The sequence below is a fragment of the Scyliorhinus canicula genome, chromosome 7, assembly GCF_902713615.1.
Source record: "Scyliorhinus canicula chromosome 7, sScyCan1.1, whole genome shotgun sequence".
Classification (NCBI taxonomy): domain Eukaryota; kingdom Metazoa; phylum Chordata; class Chondrichthyes; order Carcharhiniformes; family Scyliorhinidae; genus Scyliorhinus; species Scyliorhinus canicula.
The window spans coordinates 79,520,158-79,545,278 of NC_052152.1; the positions used below are offsets into that span (position 1 = coordinate 79,520,158).

Consider the following 25,121-nt stretch of genomic DNA (forward strand, 5'->3'; position numbering starts at 1 on the left):
AGACTGCATACACAACTCTTTTCCCCATGACAATCTCACCATATAGTTTAGGAAAAAATTGGTTGATTGTTTTTTAAATTTAGAGCCCCCAATTCACTTTTTCCAATTTTTCTTTTATGGGCAATTTAGCGTTGCCAATCTACCTACCTGCACATCTTTGGGCTGTGGGGGCAAAACCCACGCAAACACGGGGAGAATGTGCAAACTCCACACACACTGAACCAGAGCCGGGATCAAACTTGAGATCTTAGCGCCGTGAGGCAGCAAGGCTAACCACTGCGCCACCGTGCTGCCATTGAAAAAAAATGGTTAATTTTTATTGTTTGACTCTTCCTCCCAGTATAAACAAATGACTGTCAAATCCAAACTACATTTGCAACATATTTAACATTGGTAATATTATGTTGCATGAGAATTTTAGTTTTGACATTTCCTGGACAATTAGACTATCAATTGAAACAGTTATGTATCAGCTTCATTTTTCCTCCAATGGACCGAGGAAAATTCAGCCTAACGCTGCAGGTAAGAAATTAGAGATCAAAATAAGAAAAGCTCTGTCCAAAATCATTAGTAGCCAGGATCTATGACACTATGAAATCTTATGAACAATGTACCATGAAAATCCCATTAGATCCTCCAAAGAGCAAGACTCCTTTCAACGAAGATTGGACAAAGGAATGCATTGTTATTAAAACAAGTGTAAACAGGATTTCAAGTTAAATCATTACTATGTTTAACTATACAATTAGCAGGCACAACATTCCACATGAAACATTAGAGCCAATACTTCAAATAGAGTCAACAACACTGGTTTCTTCTGGGGCCAATGAGCCAAAGCATCTTAAAATATAGAATATTAAAAGCAATGACAGTCTGAAGAATTAGACAACATTAATGAAAGGTGCTATAGAATGTTCAAAGTCTGAAAGATAAAAATCAAGAACAAGTAGTTTTTAAAAAAACATTTTGGACTGGTCCTTTTGCTTTATGAACTGTGAATATCTACTCCAATCTGGTAGTCAGCTGACATTCACGGAAGTACCCACCCTCAGCTGGAGCAGCCTGGAAATCAGAGGAGTCCTTCTTTAACTTTGAAGTCACACTAATTTTCCTTGCTTTTCTCTCTAGAGTATCTGAAGGGTCTGTACAAGACAAGTCATGAAGATTGAGAGGGATAAAGGGGCAAACCTCTAAAAACCTACAATACAACCCCAACACACATGTAAGACGCCACAACTAGATACAATACATAAAGCACATTTCTTAAGCATTTATCGAGCCATTTCACACCATTAGGGTAAACTACTGAATGAAAGAAATCCAACAAAACATAGAGCAGCTGGCACCTTCATGAAACCCAAAGATTCATGCACAGACAATCCTGCACAGACATCATTGATGGGATAGCACTAAGGTGAGAAAATAGTTTCCAAGTTATTCAGTTTTGCTGTGAAGTATGTCCCCAGGTTTGGCATCAAGAACATCGCTCCCCCAAAGAATAATGGACCTTATGTGACGAATGAAGGATTTTAGGAATATTGGGACAATTATTAAGGGTTAAAAGCCTGGGGTTATATTGTGTTTGACTGCAGTGGCCACGCTTTTAAAAAGGATTATGTTTTGTAAAGGCCTGGGAACATCTAGGAAACAGGTGAAATTGATCAAAGGAATATGGTTTGATTGGGGAAGTCCCTGGGAAGTTAACGTGCTTTGCAGCCTGCAGATAATTTGTTTTTCAGCTTGGGGAGATTAGGTCAATGCTGGGTGAAGCCCAGGAATGCAGAGAGGCTGAGAGTTTTGGAGACGCTTAATTCTGATCTGCCTAAACCAGAGCCACAATTCTCCCATAGTAGGATAGATATAAAAGAATAATAACATGTAATATGTAAAGCAGAGCAGTGTTATCTGGGGACCAGGAAGAAACAAACACGCTGGGTGAACTAGCTTTTTGAAGACACAGCCAGAGTCTGAAGGGTTCTAGCAGAATCCAGAAGGCAAGTGGTACTCTCTATGCCATGCTAATTTTAAGATAGATTGAGAGCTGCATATTTATGTTCTTGTTTTTAAAGGAAAATTGAGTAGTGGTGTTTAATGTTAATTATAAGCTGCTCTTTTTGGGTTTGAAGTTAAAAAGTTTAATATATTTATAATAAAGTTTTGTTTTAGAAATAGCAAAGCCTAATTTTTTTTCATGTAATCACTCCTGGAGTGAATCATTCTTTTCGCTCAGTGTTACAAATAAACAAAAATATTGGCGTTTTGGTCCAGTATCCTAGCCACTGTTGGGGTCTGATCTGGGATTGCAAAACAGGACGAATAGTTATTGAAATAAGCTCCTGTTAATGGATGGATGCCTATTGAACTGTTAGATTGTGAAGCCAAGATTCTACTCTTTTGTATTCCACAGGCTGTATTCATAAGCTTCAGAAAGTTCCGGCTACACAGGTGTTTGAATGTCAATGCCAAGTTTTGAAAATGCATAATTTCAAAAAATATATACTTCAATTGTGAAGACCAACGGCCAGATCAAGCCCAAGATCAGGTGCAATGCATTTTCTTATCAGCTTGGATCTTGCATATAGAACATAGAACATAGAACAGTACAGCACAGAACAGGCCCTTCGGCCCTCGATGTTGTGCCGAACAATGATCACCCTCCTTTAAACCCACGTAACCCGTATACCCGTAACCCAACAATCCCCCCATTAACCTTACACTACGGGCAATTTAGCATGGCCAATCCACCTAACCCGCACATCTTTGGACTGTGGGAGGAAACCGGAGCACCCGGAGGAAACCCACGCACACACAGGGAGGACGTGCAGACTCCACACAGACAGTGACCCAGCCGGGAATCGAACCTGGGACCCTGGAGCTGTGAAGCATTGATGCTAACCACCATATCTCTCTTGTGGGGACCATGAATTGGATTCAATTTAAATTGTTTTTTGGAGCAGGCAAGAAGATGGATTATAGGCTTGCCCTGTCCACTCTGCACATTAGCTTTGTAACTTCAAGAAAGGAATAAGTTTTTCTTTTTGAAAAAGGCTCAAATTTAATTTAAAAGGTTGCTCAGCTTTAAAACTAGTTTTAAAAAAATGATACTAATGTTCAATTCTCACCCTGCAACATCTTGACATCGGAATTAGGAGCAGAAGTAGGCAATTCAGTCCTTCAAGCTTTCTCTGCCATTCAATCAGATCACTGCTGATCCTTGTCTCAAATACATCTCCCCACCTTTTGCCCATATTCCATACACCCATTTTTGATCAGTAATATATCTATCTTTGCACAATTAAGCTATAACAACAACTGGAACAGATTGCCATTATTCCACCTCCAATTCAAATACACCAACAAATAAGAGATGATTTAATCCAAATCAATACAGTTTTGAAATCTGACTTCAAGATTTCAATTTTGTAACCAAGAACTAAATTGGAACGATGCAAATGTTAATTTTCTCCAAGTAGACTTAAAATTTTTAGCAACACAGCACAGAGGTTTTACATGGAAATTCCCTTCCAAGCTTTATTTTCTCATTCTGCTTCTCCATTTATGCCACACATTTTGCTGAATAAGGAATCCACTTGTAATATTTGAGCCAAATTATCTATATCACCTCCTGTGCCCAACAGGTAGTTCAAGTAAAGAGTGACTGGGATATTCTCACATTCTTCTTTACTTCAGCAAAAGAGCATCAGTTTTCAGTACTTGAGGACTGAAATAAAATCATGATTTCAATGTGTGGGGAAAGTAGTAATACAGGTTTAAAACTTGGCTCTCTGTTCCATGGCAGAATGCATCCTTCTTGTACTCCAGCCAGTGGAGAGTTCCACCCGACCTCACCCCAATGCACAGAGGTCAATTTTGTTCTCGCTTCTTAATGCCACACTCACAAATGCTGACTGAGTGTCAAAGGAAGAGACAAGGAGTAAAAATTGGCTAGGACAGAAGAACTCTATGCCATATGGGACCTTTAGTCCAATTGAGCAGGAAGGTGGGATCTGTTTAAAAACCCCAAGAGGGTACTTCTGGCAGCACAGTACTCACCCTGTACTAAAAGGTCAGCCTGGATAGTGTGCTGAGTCTTCTGAGGCAAAGTATTTCCACTGAGCCAAAGCAGACACTTTCAATGGACATCCCATTCTTTAAAAATAAACCAATTAATGAGTAGAAACCAACACAAAAATCCCTACATTAACATCCAACAGAAAACACTAAAAATCCTAAAATTGACTTGCTAACCACTTCCTCACATCTGGAAAAAAAATAATGCAAGGGCTCACGAATCCCAAACCTCAGACCTTATCCAGTCTTCTACAGTTCCAGTTCTCACTATGGATTTATCAAGGAAGATACCCCAAGCATAAAGAACTGTGACAAGTTGGGTGAAAATTCACAGGATTCATTATGACTTGTCCATTACCAAGCAGCCAGTGCTAAAGTACAAATATAGCACAACTTCTGACTAAGGCCAGTCCATTAGAAAATAGAGTGCTGAGACCATTTTGCAGCAGTTTTGGATAAGTCGAGCAGCAGTAAAATTCAGTATTTAAAAAAAATATTTCCAGTGACATTGCTCAGGGCCTCTTCACAAGACTAGGACGCTTCTACACCAAGAACCGTGGGCTTTGAGCTAAATTAGATGCCCATGTAATAAATTCAATGTCGCTCGTGGCTAATATGGAATACTGTTTGAAAAGTCTCTTATGAAATTGCATGGTCAACAACTGCATAGTTAGCCAAAAGAAAAAAAGGTGAATGATTTTGAAACCATACTGGGCAATTGACTGGTTTGCTTTTTACCCTCCCACTGAGATTTTCTTCTGCTGCAGCACCAGCTTGTTTGTTTCATAAACATCAAATTGATGTCTCTCAAAAAATTGAGATACCGAAAATGTGATATCTTAAGTATGATGTTCTAGACGTGCTTACTCCTCTGCTAATTAGTCCCCTGCTCCCGTAGCATTACCTCTGGAGTCCAACAATATACCTGTGGCCTCTTCCTATTTGGCATTCATAGGCTGCATCTCCCCAAAACAGGAACTGTTTTCTGCCACTATCTGTATCCTTCTCCTTGACAACAGTTTGAGGCTGAAGCACACATGTTGATATTTGGCCCAGGCATGAGTTTCCAAAATACATATGTGCCTCCTCACCAACAGTGCTGACCATTTCTGTCTTCACCCCATCTCATTTGCTGCTGAAACCCTCATCTGTGCACTCTCTAAATCTGGCTATTCCAAAGCTCTCATCTTCCATAAGACCATAAGATTTAGGAGCAGAATTAGGCCACTGGCCCACTGAGTCTGCTCTGCCATTCAATCATGGCTGATATGTTTCTCATCCCCATTTTCCTGCCTTCTCCCAATTGGGGATTTTCACAGCAACTTCATTGCAGTGCTAATGTAAGCCTACGTGTGACATCAAAGATTAATAAAATTATTTTAAAATTAACCCCCGATCCCCTTAATCTACTCTACATTCACTGGAGTTCATTCAAACCTTTGCTGCCCCTTTCTCATTCACCATTACATCTTATGTAATGGTGGCTGACATTGCATTTTAAAATTCATATCCTTTATTTCAAATTTGACTGTGGCCTTGCCTCTGCCCATCTCCAATCTCCTCACAGACCCAATTGCAACCACAATTACATTTGAATTGCTACATTATTGGTAGGTGCATTTTCAGCTGCCAAGGTCCAAATTCTGGAACTTTCTCTCCAAACCTTTCCACCTCGCTTATTTTGCTTAAGACACTCCTTAAAACCTACCGTTTTGCCCAAGCTTTTTGTCATCTGTATATCTATTTGTGAGGATTCATCTCAAAGTTTTAATTGAAATCATTTTAAAGATGTTACATAATTGCAAGTTATTGTCAAGATATAGCCAGATATCGTCGGTGGTAATGCTCAAGATGTTATTTGATAATGATAGCTGAATTACACCATATGATACAAGATGTATTTGGGTGACTTAATTATCGTGATTACACAGTATTTGGTAATTTTATGCTTTGACACATTTGGAAATACCCCAAGTAAATTATAGTTGCTATAGAAATAAAATTTCTTTCTTAATATCGAAAGCTCGTCACTGGTAGTTTGTTCACTCCCATTGTAATTTGTGATACCTTACTGTTTCAAATATACGCTTTGTGGATTGGTCCAAATTTTAAGCTACAGATCACAGCACCCACCACTTGAGGCAGGAAGCACAACCAGACGCATTATATTTAAAGTTTCCCATGGTATTGCTTGAGTCACGTAATAGGTTTTATAAGAGCAGAAGAGCTAGGCCAAATATTGGACTCTCTAATAAGTTAGAATTATTCTCCTTTCCCAAAGCAAAGCCACCTGGGTTGGCCACTACCCGACTCCAAAATGGATGCCCGCTAAGAACGCAGGGAAATTCAGTCAGGCACAGGGAAACAAGCGGGTACAAGGTTTCCTGTGTATTAGGACTTGCAGAAACCCAGACAGACCTGAAACCAGCAACTATCTGCATATTAATGAGCGATCCCCGGGAACAATTGGAAACATTAAGAGTAATCGAGACTAAACCAGACTCCCCGGCGCCAGCGGGAGCCAGGACAAAGGAAGGCCAACAGACACATAGGAACCGCCCAGCAATCAGGGAACAGCTCCAGTATTGGAGAAATCAATCCCTTGTCCAATCACTTAGAACCAAGTCCGGGGACCGCCCAAAAGGGCGCAAAACCCCTGGGGACTATAAAATAGAGTCCCCAAGTTCAATTCATCCTTCTTGGCAGGGTCTCTCAGCAGCTCGAAACAACCCTTGACCGTGACCTGCCTAGCAGCTGCACCAACCAAGTAAGTGTCCAGTCAACACACGCTACGAGATAGGCGCTCCTAACCATTAGTCCATACCAGCTGGAAGCCTGCAGACTCAAAATCGAATGAAAGGCCATTTGTTCCCCTGACCTGGTGGGCCAGTTTCCAAAGCTAAGTATTGGCCTTTTAGTGTTAGAGATAGTCTAGAGGGTAGTATTTTATGCATGAGTAGCGATTGACTGTGTATATAATAAATGTGTTTCGATCTGAAACTTACTAACTGGTGTATAGAGTTATTGATCAGCACTTGAACCTCGTGGTGGTATCATAAAGGTACTTGGCAACTCTAGAGCAAAGGTTACAAAACAGAGCAATTAAGTGTAAAGCACACGTTGCAAATTAGCAACAGTGCATTGAGCATTTTACATTCCAACTGCAGGTCTTCTTTGCTGTTGTCTCTTATTTAAGAATAATTAGCTACTACCATTAAACACCTTCAGACATTATCCTATCAAAAGATTTGTTAGGCTGTGCTAGTTATTCAGTGTAATTTACCTTAAACCAATGTGCCCAGTGCAACCTGAATGAATTTGAAGCAAAAATTATATTCAAGGCAAATCAAATTTCCACGATCGACACAACGCAGCCCAACCCCAGCTCTTCGTGAGGTTGAAAAAGCCATCCGACAGCTGAAAAGCAACAAGGCCTCTGGTGTAGATGTAATCCCTGCAGAAGTATTAAAATGTGGAGGAGAGGCATGCTGACAAGAATCCACAATCTCATCACCCTTGTCTGGAACAAAGAGAACATGCCCAGGTGATCTCAGAGACGCCTTAATTGTGACCATCTTCAAGAAAGGAGACAGGTCTGACTGCAAAAATTACAGAAGGAATTCTCTACTCTTCATCATGGGAAAGGTCATTGCGAGAACCCTCCTCAACCACCACCCCCTAGTGGCTGAAGAGCTCCTCCGAGTCGCAGTGCAGCTTCCGCCCATCAAGAGGCACAATGGACATTAAGTTCAGCACACGACAAATCCAAGAAAAGTGCAGGGAGCAGTATAAACCTCAGTACATGACCTCCTTCGATCTCACAAAGGTCTTCAACTCTCGTCAACCATGAGGGATTGTGGAGTATCCTTCTCAAATTCAGCAGCCCATAGAAATTTGTCGCCATTCTCCGCCTGCTCCACAATGACTAGCAAGCCATGATTCTCACTAACGGAACCACCACAGACCCAATAAGTGTGCAAACTTGCTCAAACAGGGCTGCGTCACAGCACCAACGCTCCTCTCCATCTTTCTCACAGCAACACTCCACCCCATCACCCAGGAGCTCCCTGCTGGAGTGGAGGTAACCTAACGAACAAGCGGGGAACTGTTTAACCTCCTACACTTCCAGGCCAGAACCGAGACCACCCCAACTTCTTGATGGAGTTGCAAAATGCAGACAACACCAGAGTATGTGCACACTGTCAATATATTCATCGGCCTCAGACTTGGCATCCAAAAGCAAAGGTTCTCTACCAGCCCGCTCTTGCCACTCAAAACTGTCCCCCAACCATCAAGATCCATGGTGAGCCCTTGGACAATGTGGATTATTTCTCATACCTCAGGAGTCTCTTGGTGCGAGCAGACATTGAATACAAAATCCAATATCGACTCCAATGCAACAGTGCAGTCTTCGGACAGTCGAGGAACGGAGTATTCGAAGACCGAGACCTCAAATCCAGCACCAAGCTCATGGTATATAGAGCAGCTGTAGCCCCGCCCTCCTGTAGGCATCAGCAACATGGACAATATACAGCAGACACCTCAAATTCCTGGCGAGATATCACCAATGTTGCCTCCACAAAATCCTGCAAATCCACTGGCAGGATTGGCGTACCAATGTAAGATTCCTCACCCAGGTTAATATCCCCAGTATTGAGGCACTGGTCATGCTCGACTAGCTGCGATGGGCGGGCCACATTGCCCACATGCCCAACAGAAGACTCCAGAAACAAGTGCTCTACTCAGAGCTTCGCAATGGCAAGCGATCACTAGGAGGGCAGAAGAAACGCTACACGGACACTCAGAAAGTCTCCCAAAATAAATGCAATATCCCCAACGACATGTAGGAATCCTTTGCCTGAGAACACACAAACTGGAGAAGAAGCATTCGTGAAGGCGCCAATCACCTGGAGCGTCACAGGGTGGAGCACACGGAGGGCAAGTGTAAGCAGTGGAAAGAGCATGCAGAATTCAGAGCATCACATCCACCCACATCATCAAACACCACCTGCCAAACCTGCGGCAGAGTCTGCAGATCCAGGATTGGACTATTCAACCACCGTAGGACCCACCCCCCTGAAGTGGAAGAGTCATCCTTGACCCTGAGGGACTGCCCAAGAAGAAAAAGAACAGACATCCTACCAAGGGTTTGTTAGGCTGTGCTAGTTTTTCAGAAATCAATGTGTCCAACACAACCTAAATTAATTTCAAGAAAGAATTACTTTCAGGGCAAATCAAATCTCCACAAGCATTTGTGCTATTCAAAAAATATTGCATTATAAGCAAAACTGACTCCCCTCCCCCAACCAGGCAAATTATTCACTGATGAGACTTTTGCTCAATGATATTTGCATGCCTTCACAAAGGCCCTAAAAATTAAGCTGTCGACTTCGTGATGTTTTAAAATTTTTAGACTTTTTCAATTTACAACAGAACTGACACCAATATAACTAGCAAATGGTTTGTATGCTTTTTAAAAAAAAAAGTCATTTTCAGTAATTTAAAATCAGGTCACTCGGGTGATGGATTGCCACTAATCACAAATGCTTGAAACAGCACTTCCAGCTTTTTAATCAAAATGGATCTACCTACCACTAAAATATATTCTTAAACATTTTTTAAAGTTCCGTTTTAAAACAATGCACATTTGCCTTCGTTCATGACAGATGGTGCATTCCGTGAATGAGTTTTATCAGAGAGGAACAATTTGCATCAGAATTGCCGAATGCTCTTAAAACAGAACTTTTACATGCCACGCTTTGGTATTTTGTGCAGCTTGATAAGGACTGTAAAGAGCCGATGTGGCGGCCTTTGCCACATTGATCGCCCGGAGGCAAATTTATTAGAATGGAAGCCAGAAGAACCACCAAAAATGACAACATGGTTGGGGGATCTTGCGGAATTCCTTAAACTTGAGAAAATTTAGTTTGTCCTTCGTGGCTCAGAAGAATAATTCTGGGCACGATGGGAGCTGTTCTAGTCTCTATTTACAGATCTATTAGTTGCCAGCAGGAAAAGGGAGGGGGAATAGGGGATGAGGGGCGAGGGAAAAGGGGAACAGTTTAATGGAAATAAGAGAAAAAAAATCTCAAATTAGGAGGTTTGTATTTTGTTTATTTTGTTATTGATTGATTGTATGTTGTTATGCAAGTCCTTATTGGGGTAAAAATATTGGAGTAAAAAAAAGTTGTAAAGAAACAAATGTAGCTAGAGAAATCAGAATGCCTGGATTTTCAGTAGGTTAAGGTTTACAGGTAAAATCTAAAGCTTTAAGGGGCAAAGGACAATTCAGTTTATAAATTGAAAGTTATTGTGAAATGAATTTGTTTGTTCAAAAATGTGTTTGGCCCATCTGAAAGTGGAGTGAAAAATGGCTAACAAAAGCTTTGCATAAGACATTTGAATGATTTATAAAGGAATGATAGCACTAAATATGATTAAGTGACAAGCAGTTTTAAGTCAACAAACTGTACAAGTGTAAACACAATTGTAACTAGTAATTTTTGTTTGATATTTAGTTATAACAAGCATGCTATAAGAAATCAATTTGTTTTGTGAGTGACACCAAAGAATCAAATAATGGAACAGCACAGCTGGCGTTGATTGGCACATTACCTCTGCACCAGTTCTTTGAAAGAACAATTCAGTCTTCTTAAATGTACCCCCTTCATGTAGCGATCCAATTCCCTTGTGAAAGTTATTCTGAAAGCTATTTTCATCACCCTTTCAGACAATGCATTCCAGATCGTAACAACCTGTTGTGCAAAACAATATTTTTCCCCCTCATGTCGCCACTATTCGTTTGTCAATTCCCTTAAATCTGCATCCGCTAATTATAATAATCTTATAGGCAGCATGGTAGGGCAGTGGGTTAGCCCTGTTGCCTCACGTCGTCGAGGTCCCAGGTTCGATACCGGCTGAGTCACTGTCCGTGTGGAATTTGCACATTCTCCCTGTGTTTGCGTGGGTTTCGCCCCCCACAACCCAAAGATGTGCAGGCTAGGTGGATTGGCCACGCTAAATTGCCCCTTAATTAGAAAAAATTAATTGAGTACTCTAAAGTTATAAGAAAAAAAGAAAGAAAGAAAAAGAGTTATAATAATCTTTATTGTCACAAGTAGGCATACATTAACACTGCAATGAAGTTACCATAAAATGCCCCAGTCACCACATTCCGGCGCCTGTTCGGGTACACGGTGGGAGAATTCAGAATGTCCAAATTACCTAGCAGCGCGCCTTTCGGGACTTATGGGGGGGGGATAGGAGCACCCGGAGGAAACCTATGCAGACATGGGGAGACCGTACAGCCTCCGCACAGACAGTGGCCCAAGCCGGGAATCGAACCTGAGACTCTGGCGCTGTGGAGCAACAGTGTTAACCACTGTACTACCATGCTTCCCATTTAACGGCCCAATAACCAGCCTTTCTTTCACTGGTGTTTTTTAAACAAGTCATTTGCAGGGTTTTAAAATCAAGTTACTCAGTTCTGTAGGAGGGTCATTTAGACTTGAAACATTAACTCTTTCTCTCCACATATGCTGTCAGACATGCCAAATTTATCCAGAATTTTCTGTTTCTACTCAGGTAGTGGATTGACACTGATTAAAAATGCTTTAGCATAAACCCAGCTTTGGTTGCTTAATCAAGCTGCACTTAGGTTGAGTAGCAACTAGAAAAATGTACATTTGGAATGGACACAGTTTGCATCAGGTCCCTTCATGATTTTGAATAACTTTTCTTTAACCTTCGCTGCTCCAACGAGAACAATCCCAGTTCCTTCTAATAACTGAGGTCTTTATTCCTTGGTAACATTCTCATAAATGTCGCCCCCTTAGGGCCTTGCTTGGCCTCCTTTATAAAATGTGGTGTGCAGAACCGAACAATTTCCAACTGGGGTCAAACCATTACTTTGAACAAGTTCAGCACCAATTTCATACCCATGTGGCCACCGTCTTGAATGCCACTGAATTTAATTTTGTTAAAAAGTTTTTTTATGAGGTACTTTATTAAATGCTTTTTGGGAGTTCATAAACAAAAGTCCTTTACTTTAGAAAAGATGGATGCAGATGGCTAATTAGCACCTCATCCGTGGACTCTGCCTCCACAAGCCTAATTCACAGTACCCTTTTGTTTAAAACTATCTTTTTAAAGTTATGTTTATAAAATACTTTTGGGATCCCTTCTAGGTTACATGCTTGTTTATTTTCACATGCTCTCTCATCCCTTCATTTCCTTTTTCAGTTTCCCCATTACTTTTGCATTTAGCTTGGTTCGCTACTGAATTATGAACCCAACATGTATAAGCCTCTTTGTTAGATTTAAATATTTTTCTTTAGTCATCCATGGAGCTCTCATTTAGGATGTCCTTTCTCTCCCCACCACCCCCACACTACCTTTGAATGCTTCCCATTGTTCATTGAGTGTTTTCCTGGCCAATCTTTTGATTCCAATATACCATGGCAAGAACTCTTCGCAACTCAATGAAATTATTGCTCCTCTGGCTGATTATTTTCACACTTAATTTTGTCATCATATTCATAACTAATCTAAGCTTAATAACGTTACGATCACTGTTTCCAAATGTTCTTCCACTAATAATGCCTGCCTTGCCACTACCTTTTTCTTGAGTCCATGACATCTTTGTCATTCAATCTCTCCTGAGATCTAGCCTATCCCTGACTTATTTTGGTCCACCTCTTCTCTTCAATAGCATAACATCTATCACATTTCTACTGCTCTTCTTCTCTAAGGAGGAGTTATGTAGACTCAAAACATTCAATTCTTGTTTTTCTCACCATAGATGCTGCAAAACCTGCTGACTTTTCCCAACATTTCCTTATTCAGTATTTTGCCATAATGCATCCCAAATATCTTGGCCTGCTGCTTGCTTTACAACCCCCTTGTTTGCATGATCTCCATTTCTTTTTTTTTTAAATATAATTTTTATTGGAATTTTTTACAGAAAATATAAAACATAACGACAAACAATGAAATGCAACAAAATAACCCATAATAACTGTAACACCCCCAGACCGTATCGACGCATGTATCACATCCCCCACTCCCCCAACCCCAATGAACAAAAGAACTTTTAAATTAATTTAAATTAAATAAACAAACATGGTCATCGTCCGCCCCCCCCACCTTTTCCCTCCCCCTCACCTTTTCCCTCCTCCCCCCCCCACCTTTTCCCTCCCCTTTCCCCCCCTCGTTGCTGCTGCTACTGTCCCCGTACCCTATCGTTGAGCCAGAAAGTCGAGAAAAGGTTGCCACCGCCTAAAGAACCCTTGTACCGACCCTCTCAGGGCGAATTTGACCTTCTCTAGCTTAATGAAACCCGCCATGTCATTGATCCAGGTCTCCACGCTTGGAGGTCTCGCATCCTTCCATTGTAGCAAGATCCTTCGCCGGCCTACTAGGGACGCAAAGGCCAGCACACCGGCCTCTTTCGCCTCCTGCACTCCCGGCTCCACCCCAACCCCAAAAATCGCAAGTCCCCATCCTGGCTTGACCCTGGATCCCACCACCCTCCACACCGTCCTCGCCACCCCCTTCCAGAACTCCTCCAGTGCCAGGCATGCCCAGAACATATGGGCATGGTTCGCTGGACTCCCCGAGCACCTGACACACCTGTCTTCACCCCCAAAGAACCTACTCATCCTTGTCCCAGTCATGTGGGCCCGGTGCAGCACCTTGAATTGGATGAGGCTAAGCCGCGCACACGAGGAGGAAGAATTAACCCTTTCCAGGGCATCAGCCCATGTCCCGTCTTCGATCTGTTCCCCCAGTTCCCCCCCCCCACATAGCTTTCAGCTCCTCTACTGACGCCTCCTCCGCCTCCTGCATAACCTTGTAGATATCAGATATCTTCCCCTCTCCGACCCAGACCCCCGAAAGCACCCTGTCGCTCACCCCCCTCGCGGGAAGCGAAGGGACTCCCTCCACCTGCCTTTACCTGCAGATACCTGAACATGTTCCCCGGGGGGAGCCCAAACTTCTCCTCCAACTCCCCCAGGCTCGCAAACCTCCCATCAATAAACAGGTCCCTCAGCTGTCTGATGCCCGCTCTGTGCCAACCCTGCAATCCCCCATCAATGTTCACCGGGACTAACCTATGGTTCCCCCTTAACGGAGCCTCCATCGAGCCCCCCACTTCTCCCCTATGTCGCCTCCACTGCCCCAAAATATTGAGGGTAGCCGCCACCACCGGACTCGTGGTATACCTCGTAGGAAGGAGCGGCCACGGCGCCGTTACCAGGGCCCCCAGGCTTGTATCTCCACAGGATGCCCTCTCCATCCGTTTCCATGCTGCCCCCTCCCCCTCCATTACCCACTTACGCACCATCGACACATTGGCCACCCAATAATACCCCGAGAGATTGGGTAACGTCAGCCCCCCCCCCCCCCCCCATCTCTACCCCGCTCCAAGAAGACCCTCTTCACCCTCGGGGTCCCATGCGCCCAAACAAAGCTCATGATGCTGCTAGTCACCCTTCTAAAAAAGGCCCTAGGGATAAAGATGGGCAAACACTGAAAAAGGAACAAGAACCTCGGGAGAACTGTCATTTTGACGGACTGCACCAGTCCTCGGGTGTTCCGCCGGCCGCCATTTTGTCCTTCTTCCCCCGCTTTTCTTGGGGAGCTGCTGCAGCTTTTTCCTTTGCCCCACTCCGGGTAAGCACCATAAATTATGGGGAATGCTCCTCTAGACACCTTCCCCCACCGGGATTCGTCGAGACAGCGCCGTTTTGGGCCCTCAAATCGGCCCAAAAGTCCTTAAGTAGCGGGAGCTGCGGTGCGGCTTAGCACCGCATAGCCGCAACTGGAAGTCTCCAAAGCCAATTTTCTGACCGCTCCACTCCTAGCCCAGGCCATCCACCGGTGGAGAATCTGAGAAGGAGTGTTCCCACACAGGGAAACGTCCAAACAGCACCACTACGAGCCCTTAAAAGAGCCCCAAAGTCAGAAAATAGTGGGAGCCACTGAACGTGCGGCTTAGCTCCGCATCACCACTACCGGAAGTCCGTCTCCGCTTCTTCAATGGCCTTGGAGAGATCTTTTCACAGTTCTTCCCTCTGCTGCTAGAATTCAGCTTTCATAAAGGCCCTCAAGTCAGCTTGAGACCTCTAAGCTGGCCCTTCCCCCACTTGCATGCTTGCAGAGGCTTTTGTTTGCTGCTGCTTCAGACAAATCTTGCACTGTTTCTGAGGGTCTGATAACCAAGAAACATACTATTCCTGGGGGAAAGTACTCCTCGAACATTCACCTACGCCTTTTCATCGAAATTCCAACCCGTGTTTCTTAAAAAATAGCTCTTTTCTGTAACCTTAGGCAGGAGCTGCCTCTGTGTGATCACTCACTCCATGATGCACACCGGAAGTCATGATCTCCATTTCTTAACTACTCTTTACTACTGCAGTTTGTCTCTGGTAGTATTTTGCACAACTCGCATCTCCTCTCTAATTCTTCATCCTAGTGTCCTTCCCCCACCAATCAGCATTTTGTAATATACAGTAACTTTGAAATTTAGAAGTTGTCATGAAATTGCCTGGCGACAGCAGTAAAACAAATTTAACAAAACATAATGAGATGCGACCTGTCCAGCAACAGGTAGAAATCTGCCTTGAGACAGTAGTAGCCTGTATTCAAAAGGCCGGATGAGATGAGTCTCTCACAGTAATGAGGTTAGAAGGCATTTGATAAGAATCAGATGTGAATAGATTATGAGTGGAAACATAAGAACATAAGAACTAGGAGCAGGAGTAGGCCATCTGGCCCCTCGAGCCTGCTCCACCATTCAATGAGATCATGGCTGATCATTTGTGGACTCAGCTCCACTTTCCAGCCTGAACACCATATCCCTTAATTCTTCAAAAAAACTATCTATCTTTATCTTAAAAACATTTAATGAAGGAACCTCTACTGCTTCACTGGGCAAGGAATTCCATAGATTCACAACCCTTTGGGTGAAGACGTTCCTCCTAAACTCAGTCCTAAATCTACTTTCCCTTATTTTGAGGCTATGCCCCCCAGTTCTGCTTTCACCCGCCAGTGGAAACAACCTGCCAGCATCTATCCTATCTATTCCCTTCATAATTTTATATGTTTCTATAAGATTCCCCCTCATCCTTCTAAATTCCAGCGAGTACAGTCCCAGTCTACTCAACCTCTCCTCGTAATCCAACCCCTTCAACTCTGGGATTAACCTAGTGAATCTCCTCTGAACACCCTCCAGTGCCAGTACGTCCATTCTCAGGTAAGGAGACCAAAACTAAACACAATACTCCAGGTGTGGCCGCACTAACACCTTATACAATTGCAACATAACCTCCCTAGTCTTAAATTCCATCCTTCTAGCAATGAAGGACAACATTCCATTTGCCTTCTTAATCATCTGTTGCACCTGTAAACCAACATTTTGCGACTCATGCACGAGCACACCCAGGTCTCTCTGCACAGCAGCATGCTTTAATATTTTATCATTTAAATAATAATCCCGTTTGCTGTTATTCCTACCAAAATGGATAACCTCACATTTGTCAACATTGTATTCCATCTGCCAGATTATCTAGACGATTGAGAAGATCAATTAAGTATACTGGTTAGCATCAATGCTTCACAGCTCCAGGGTCCCAGGTTCGATTCCCGGCTGGGTCACTGTCTGTGTGGAGTCTGCACGTCCTCCCCGTGTGTGCGTGGGTTTCCTCCGGGTGCTCCGGTTTCCTCCCACAATCCAAAGATGTGCGGGTTAGGTGGATTGGCCATGCTAAACTGCCCGTAGTGTAAGGTTAATGGGGGGATTGTTGGGTTACGGGTATACGGGTTACGTGGGATTAAGTAGGGTGATCATTGCTCAGCACAACATCGAGGGCCGAAGGGCCTGTTCTGTGCTGTACTGTTCTATGTTCTATACATATGATAGGGCAGCACGGTGGCACAGTGGTTAGCATTGTTGCCTACGGCGCTGAGGACCTGGGTTCGAATCCCGGCCCTGGGTCACTGTCCGTGTGGAGTTTGCACATTCTCCCCGTGTTTGCGTGGGTTACACCCCCACAACCCAAAGATGTGCAGGTTAGGTGGATTGGTCACGCTAAATTGCCCCTTAATTGGAAAAATAATTGGGTATTCTAAATTTATATATAAAAAAAGTATACATATGATAATAGAGTTGAGGAATTTGATGGGGGCAGACAGCCAAATACACAAAAAGCAAAATCAAGTGGGACAAAGGTATAATTGGCCAGACCCTCAGAAGCAAGGCAGGCCAGTTAACACCTAGCAGCCTCAGAAGCAGAGAAACCAGTTCCTGGCCACCAAGCCTGCAGGCCAAGTTTTAACATCTAACAGCCGCCAAAGTCATAGAACCAAGGCAGCATGGAGAACCTTTGCAAAGGTAGTTTAAATACCTTCACTGGACCAGGACAAGGCGTTTCCCAGACTGGAGTACCATCCCTGAATTGTGTGGTATCTTTAAGCTGGTTTTAACATTTATTTAATTTGGATGTTGTTTTGGAAACGGGGAAGGCTAAAAGAGAAGTCATAGAATTTACAGAGCAGAAGGAGGCCATTCAGCCCATTGAGTCTGCACCAGCCCTTACAAAGAGCACCCTACTCAAGCCCACATATCTACCCCATCCCCGTAATCCAGTAACCCCCACTTAACCTTTTTTTGGACACTAAGGGCAATTTAGTATGGCCAATCCACCTAACCCGCATCTCTTTGGACTGTGGGAGGAAACCAGAGACCAGGACGAAACTCACGCAGACACGGGAGAATGTGCAGACTCCGCACAGACAGTGACCCAAGCCGGGAATTGAACCTGGAACCCTGGAGCTGCAAAGCAACTGTGCTAACCACTATGCTACTGTGCTGCCACTTTCAGGGATCACAGAGATATTTAGGAACAATGGGCATGTCCTGCATAAACTGGTTGTGTGTTTAGCAAATCGTATACTTAATTGTCGTAGAGTAGTCCTGTTCATGTGTATGTGTCTTTTCTTTACCTGAATTAATAGTCTTTAATAATTGTTACATGACGACTAGGCTGCTTACTCTCACTGGAGTTTCATTTATCTCCTCACACCAAAACAAAACTATACACCCTCACTCAAATCAGTGTTCCAAGCTGGGATACCCTCGCAGATAACATTAGCATGCTTCATGACAAAGCGTCCAAGAATAGATTTCTAAACAGGGCAGGTTTTAAAGCATGTGAAAGGGCTGAGGCTGGGTAAGGGTACAACTGTGTTAACGAAAATAGGATACATCCTTATGACAGGAAAGTCTGTCAATATAGAAATTGTTGGTGACAGGGATCCATTCTTCTGTAACGGATGTGAACTAGGGATGCACAATAGGATGATACAGATGATAGAAAAATAGGGATGAAGGTTATTTATCAAACGTACTATTAGGATTATCGAGAGTAAAAACATGGACATTAGCTTAAATTTAATGACGATAAATATGATGAGATTCATTTTGGAAAGAATAACCAAGAGGGCATACACACTAATTGATAAAACTTTAAAAGGAGAAACAGACAGGGATTCAAAATTACAAAACTTGAAAATTGAAAGGCTAAGTTAATAAAACAAGGGAAAAAAGTTTGAGGTTCTAGATTTTATACATAGGGACATCAAGCACAGATGCAAGAAGTTAATAGAGACCCGTAAAAATCACTGGTTAGGCTGCAGTGGAAATACAATGTCCGGTGTTAGGTATCTGATTTCAGGAAATATATAACTGAGATGTGGAGGTTTATTTAGCATAGCTTTACTAAGGACTCTTGTAGATCACAATAAAAGCTTAAAAAGCAATCAGATGGAGAGCTCCAAAACTGAGGTGTTTTTGCCACGGTAACCATGACAAAAACCACAAAATGCACTGATCAATCAGTAACATGAAGGGATGAATTTGCACCAAAACATCAAAGGGATCTGACGGTCATTAGCACACAGAATATTCAACCAAAAAACAATGGGGAAGAATCCATAAGCTTTTGCAAAGACAGTGCATAGATTTCTTTTTCAATAAGGTTGATTGTTCTTTCATGGTCTGGAGCCAAACTGTTGTCTCAAAATGTTGCAAAAATTATACACTTTATAATTTTTACTCACGTCTATTTCACACATTTAAAATATAGTTACAGATCCAATCAAAGGTCTAACTGGACTAATAAGGAGCTTTATATTACTTTCTTACTGGATTAAACTGTATTCATAAATTAGGCTTTTGTAAATAACCTCACCTTCTCCCCAACATCTAGTAAATTTAAATTGCAATGAAACAACCTGCTGTTTCATGTATTTTATGTAGTTCAAGGACAGGCAAGGAGACTGAATTTTATTCCGTCAATTCGATTAAGAGAATGTTCTCATTGAATGGAGGCTACTTCCACTACAATGCTATCCAAGAGTTACTTCCCTGATGTTATTTGGGTGTAGATGGTGAATCAGAAAGATGAACAGAGGTATATTGCATTTTCTCATGGATGTAGCAAGGGACTTAATAATTAGAATGAGCATTTTCTAATCCATAGTGCTATCCCTAGAGATTAGAAGGCAAAACAGTCAACAACACATTTGTAAGAAAATAAACATCAAGAACAATACTCAACATGGAGCATCTGATAATAACTTACCTTTTTTGCTATGCTTTGGGGGAACAGCTCCTACAGGGCCAGTGAGACCCATGTTGTCATAGAAATTATTAATGGCTTTTGGGTCAAAGTTCCCTGAAATGAACACAAATGAAAGAATTAAGGAAGAAGATTTCAAAGTAACTTTTAAAATCGCTTTCAAACAAGCACAAATAACTGAACCCCGGCAAACAACAGTTTAATTATGGAGCTCGGGTTTGGGATGGGGCAGGAGAGGTGCAGGGGGCACAGGGGAACGGAGTCATGACATGTGGGGAACAGGAGGAGATTGGGCTTGGGTGAGGCATGGTGAAGGTGGATCGAGGAGCGAGAGGGAGGGAGGGCGAGCGAGAGGGAGGGAGGGCGAGCGAGAGGGAGGGAGGGAGGGCGAGCGAGAGGGAGGGAGGGCAAGAGGGAGGGAGGGAGGGCGGGCGAGAGGGAGGGAGGGCGAGCGAGAGGGAGGGCGAGCGAGAGGGAGGGAGGGCGAGCGAGAGGGAGGGAGGGCGAGCGAGAGGGAGGGAGGGCGAGCGAGAGGGAGGGAGGGCGAGAGGGAGGGAGGGAGGGAGGGCGAGCGAGAGGGAGGGCGAGCGAGAGGGAGGGCGGGCGAGAGGGAGGGAGGGCGAGAGGGAGGGAGGGCGAGCGAGAGGGAGGGAGGGCGAGCGAGAGGGAGGGAGGGCGAGCGAGAGGGAGGGAGGGCGAGCGAGAGGGAGGGAGGGCGAGCGAGAGGGAGGGAGGGCGAGCGAGAGGGAGGGAGGGCGAGCGAGAGGGAGGGAGGGCGAGCGAGAGGGAGGGAGGGCGAGCGAGAGGGAGGGAGGGCGAGCGAGAGGGAGGGGGGGGCGAGCGAGAGGGAGGGAGGGCGAGCGAGAGGGAGGGAGGGCGAGCTAGAGGGAGGGAGGGCGAGCTAGAGGGAGGGAGGGCGAGCGAGAGGGAGGGAGGGCGAGCGAGAGGGAGGGAGGGAGGGCGAGCGAGAGGGAGGGAGGGCGAGCGAGAGGGAGGGAGGGCGAGCGAGAGGGAGGGAGGGAGGGCGAGCGAGAGGGAGGGAGGGAGGGCGAGCGAGAGGGAGGGAGGGAGGGCGAGCGAGAGGGAGGGAGGGAGGGAGGGCGAGCGAGAGGGAGGGAGGGAGGGCGAGCGGGAGGGAGGGCGAGCGGGAGGGAGGGAGGGCGAGCGAGAGGGAGGGAGGGAGGGCGAGCGAGAGGGAGGGAGGGAGGGCGAGCGGGAGGGAGGGAGGGCGAGCGGGAGGGAGGGAGGGCGAGCGGGAGGGAGGGAGGGCGAGCTGAGGGAGGGCGAGCTGAGGGAGGGCGAGCGGGAGGGAGGGAGGGCGAGCAAGAGGGAGGGAGGGAGGGCGAGCGGGAGGGAGGGCGAGCGGGAGGGAGGGAGGGCGAGCGGGAGGGAGGGAGGGCGAGCAAGAGGGAGGGAGGGAGGGCGAGCAAGAGGGAGGGAGGGAGGGCGAGTGGGAGAGGGGGAGGGCGAGCGGGGAGAGGGCGAGCGGGAGAGGGGGAGGGCGAGCGGGAGAGGGGGAGGGCGAGCGGGAGAGGGGGAGGGCGAGCGGGAGAGGGGGAGGGCGAGCGGGAGAGGGGGAGGGCGAGCGGGAGAGGGGGAGGGCGAGCGGGAGAGGGGGAGGGCGAGCGGGAGAGCGGGCGGGAGAGGGGTGGGCGGGCGGGAGAGAGGGCATGGGCGGGCGGGAGAGGGCGGGAGAGGGCGTGGGCGGGCGGGAGAGAGGGCATGGGCGGGCGGGGAGAGAGGGCATGGGCGGGCGGGAGAGAGGGCATGGGCGGGCGGGAGAGAGGGCATGGGCGGGCGGGAGAGAGGGCATGGGCGGGCGGGAGAGAGGGCATGGGCGGGGCGGGAGAGAGGGCATGGGCGGGCGGGAGAGAGGGCATGGGCGGGCGGGAGAGAGGGCATGGGCGGGGCGGGAGAGAGGGCATGGGCGGGCGGGAGAGAGGGCATGGGCGGGCGGGAGAGAGGGCATGGGCGGGCGGGAGAGAGGGCATGGGCGGGCGGGAGAGAGGGCGGGGCGGGGGGAGAGAGGGCATGGGCGGGCGGGAGGAGGGGATGGGCGGGCGGGAGGGGAGAGAGGGCATGGGCGGGCGGGAGAGAGGGCAGGGCGGGCGGGAGAGAGGGCAGGGCGGGCGGGAGAGGGCATGGGCGGGAGAGGGGGCATGGGCGGGAGAGAGGGCATGGGCGGGAGAGAGGGCATGGGTGGGCGGGAGAGAGGGCATGGGCGGGCGGGAGAGAGGGGCATGGGCGGGCGGGAGAGAGGGCATGGGCGGGCGGGAGAGAGGGCCATGGGCGGGCGGGGAGAGAGGGCATGGGCGGGCGGGAGAGAGGGCATGGGCGGGCGGGGGAGAGAGGGCATGGGCGGGCGGGAGAGAGGGCATGGGCGGGCGGGAGAGAGGGCATGGGCGGGCGGGAGAGGGCAGGGCGGGCGGGGAGGACTGAGAGGGCATGGGCGGGCGGGAGGGCATGGGCGGGCGGGAGAGGGGCATGGGGGGGGGGGGAGAGAGGGCATGGGCGGGCGGGAGAGAGGGCATGGGCGGGCGGGAGAGGGCATGGGCGGGCGGGAGAGAGGGCATGGGCGGGCGGGAGAGAGGGCATGGGCGGGGGGGGGAGAGAGGGCATGGGCGGGCGGGAGAGAGGGCATGGGCGGGCGGGAGAGAGGGCATGGGCGGGCGGGAGATGAGGGCATGGGCGGGCGGGGAGAGAGGGCATGGGCGGGCGGGAGAGAGGGCATGCGCGGGCGGGAGAGAGGGCATGGGCGGGCGGGAGAGAGGGCATGGGCGGGCGGGAGAGAGGGCATGGGCGGGCGGGGAGAGAGGGCATGGGCGGGCGGGAGAGAGGGCATGGGCGGGCGGGAGAGAGGGCATGGGCGGGCGGGAGAGAGGGCATGGGCGGGCGGGAGAGAGGGCATGGGCGGGCGGGAGAGAGGGCATGGGCGGGCGGGAGAGAGGGCATGGGCGGGCGGGAGAGAGGGCATGGGCGGGCGGGAGAGAGGGCATGGGCGGGCGGGAGAGAGGGCATGGGCGAGCGCGAGAGAGGGCATGGGCGGGCGGGAGAGAGGGCATGGGCGAGCGCGAGATGGGGCATGGGCGCGAGCGGGAGAGAGGGCATGGGCGGGCGGGAGAGAGGGCATGGGCGGGCGAGAGGGCATGGGCGGGCGGGAGAGGGGTAATGGGTGGGCGGGAGAGGGGGCATGGGCGAGCGCGAGATGGGGCATGAGCGGGCGGGAGAGAGGGCATGGGCGGGCGGGAGAGAGGGCATGGGCGGGCGGGGAGAGAGGGCATGGGCGGACGGGAGAGAGGGCATGGGCGGGCGGGAGAGAGGGCATGGGCGGGCAGGAGGGCGGGCATGGGCGAGCGGGCATGGGCGGGCGGCAGGCGGCAGAGGGCAAGGGCGGTTGGCAGAGGGCAAGGGCGGGTGGCAGAGGGCGGGCGGCAGTGGGCGAAGGCGGGCGGCAGTGGGCGAAGGCGGGCGGCAGTGGGCGAAGGCGGGCGGCAGTGGGCGAGTGCGGGCGGCAGTGGGCGAGGGCGGGCGGCAGGGGCGAGGGCGGGCGGCAGTGGGCGAGGGCGGGCGGCAGTGGGCGAGGGCGGGCGGCAGTGGGCGAGGGCGGGCGGCAGTGGGCGAGGGCGGGCGGCAGTGGGCGAGGGCGGGCGGCAGTGGGCGAGGGCGGGCGGCAGTGGGCGAGGGCGGGCGGCAGTGGGCGAGGGCGGGCGGCAGTGGGCGAGGGCGGGCGGCAGTGGGCGAGGGCGGGCGGCAGTGGGCGAGGGCGGGCGGCAGTGGGCGAGGGCGGGCGGCAGTGGGCGAGGGCGGGCGGCAGTGGGCGAGGGCGGGCGGCAGTGGGCGAGGGCGGGCGGCAGTGGGCGAGGGCGGGCGGGCAGGGGGCGAGGGCGGGCGGCAGTGGGAGAGGGCGGCAGTGGGAGAGGGCGGCAGTGGGAGAGGGCGGCAGTGGGAGAGGGCGGCAGTGGGAGAGGGCGGCAGTGGGAGAGGGCGGCAGTGGGAGAGGGCGGCAGTGGGAGAGGGCGGCAGTGGGAGAGGGCGGCAGTGGGAGAGGGCGGCAGTGGGAGAGGGCGGCAGTGGGAGAGGGCGGCAGTGGGAGAGGGCGGCAGTGGGAGAGGGCGGCAGTGGGAGAGGGCGGGCGGCAGTGGGCGAGGGCGGGCGGCAGTGGGCGAGGGCGGGCGGCAGTGGGCGAGGGCGGGCGGCAGTGGGCGAGGGCGGGCGGCAGTGGGCGAGGGCGGGCGGCAGTGGGCGAGGGCGGGCGGCAGTGGGCGAGGGCGGGCGGCAGTGGGCGAGGGCGGGCGGCAGTGGGCGAGGGCGGGCGGCAGTGGGCGAGGGCGGGCGGCAGTGGGCGAGGGCGGGCGGCAGTGGGCGAGGGCGGGCGGCAGTGGGCGAGGGCGGGCGGCAGTGGGCGAGGGCAGGCGGCGAGGGCAGGCGGCAGTGGGCGAGGGCAGGCGGCAGTGGGCGAGGGCAGGCGGCAGTGGGCGAGGGCGGGCGGCAGAGCGAGAGAGAGAGAGAGAGAGAGAGAGAGAGAGGGGACGGGGGGGAGAAGAGAGAGTGAGAGGGGAAAGAGAGGGGGAAAGAGGGTAGAGCGAGTGAGAGCGAAAGAGGGCATTGAGAGAGCAAGAAGGAGCGTGCGAGAGAGAGTGTGCCAGAGAGAGAGAGAGAGAAATAAATAAATCAATCTCAATGGCATAATGAATTATACTTCCACTTGTATTGTGCTTCCCAGGAACTTGTTGGATTGATAGGAAGCTTTCTATTTTCCCACTACTAGAGATCAGACGCTGTTCATAAATGAGTAATACATCAGGTTTTATCATGTGGTGCATATGTCCTTTTGCTCTTCTACCCAAAGTGTAGAAATAACCTTATATTTCTCCTTCGATCGGCTGACATCCATTAAGATCCCTGACCAGATCGTAACAGTTAAGATACTGGACCGAAAACCAAATATTTTAGTTTATTTGAAAGACTTTGCGGCAAGAATGATTCATTCCAGGAGTGTTTGCAAAAAGAAATAGGGTGTGGTTATTTTTAGAACAAAACTTTGTTAAAATTACAATATTAAACTGGCTTTAACTTCACTCCAAAAAGAACAGCTTACAATTTACACCTGAAACACTAAACCATTCAATTTTCCATTAAACAAGAAATTTACAGATCTCAATCCATCTTATTGTGGGAGAGTTGTGGACTCCGCATCAAGTAGATCAAAAGGCAAATCCTCTCTCCCAATGCTTCTCCACCAACTCTTTCAAAATGTCTCTGCCTTCCTTGGCTCCAGCCAGCAATGACCTCATCTCCCCAAGCTGAAAAAAAATTACCTCTGCTGGCTGAAAAGTACATTAACTCTCCAGGGAGTTCCCCAGGCAAACCATTATGCATTTGCCCAGTCTGAAAAATACATTCCTTTGT

At 48.6% G+C, this 25,121-nt stretch overlaps 1 protein-coding gene across 5 annotated transcripts in view; it reads right to left on the minus strand.

Annotated features, from left to right (window-relative positions):
- The window catches only part of tab3 (TGF-beta activated kinase 1 (MAP3K7) binding protein 3), a 261,758-nt gene that overhangs the window by 117,216 nt on the left and 119,421 nt on the right, over window positions 1-25,121 (minus strand). For 3 of the 5 annotated variants that reach the window (XM_038802253.1, XM_038802257.1, XM_038802255.1), the window contains 2 exons: window positions 19,716-19,808; window positions 1,047-1,142 (listed from right to left, as the gene is read on the minus strand). In XM_038802253.1, coding sequence (XP_038658181.1) covers window positions 1,047-1,142; window positions 19,716-19,808 — 189 coding nt within the window. The remainder of the gene's footprint in view (window positions 1-1,046; window positions 1,143-19,715; window positions 19,809-25,121) is intronic. The other 2 variants (XM_038802258.1, XM_038802254.1) reach the window with 1 other exon arrangement.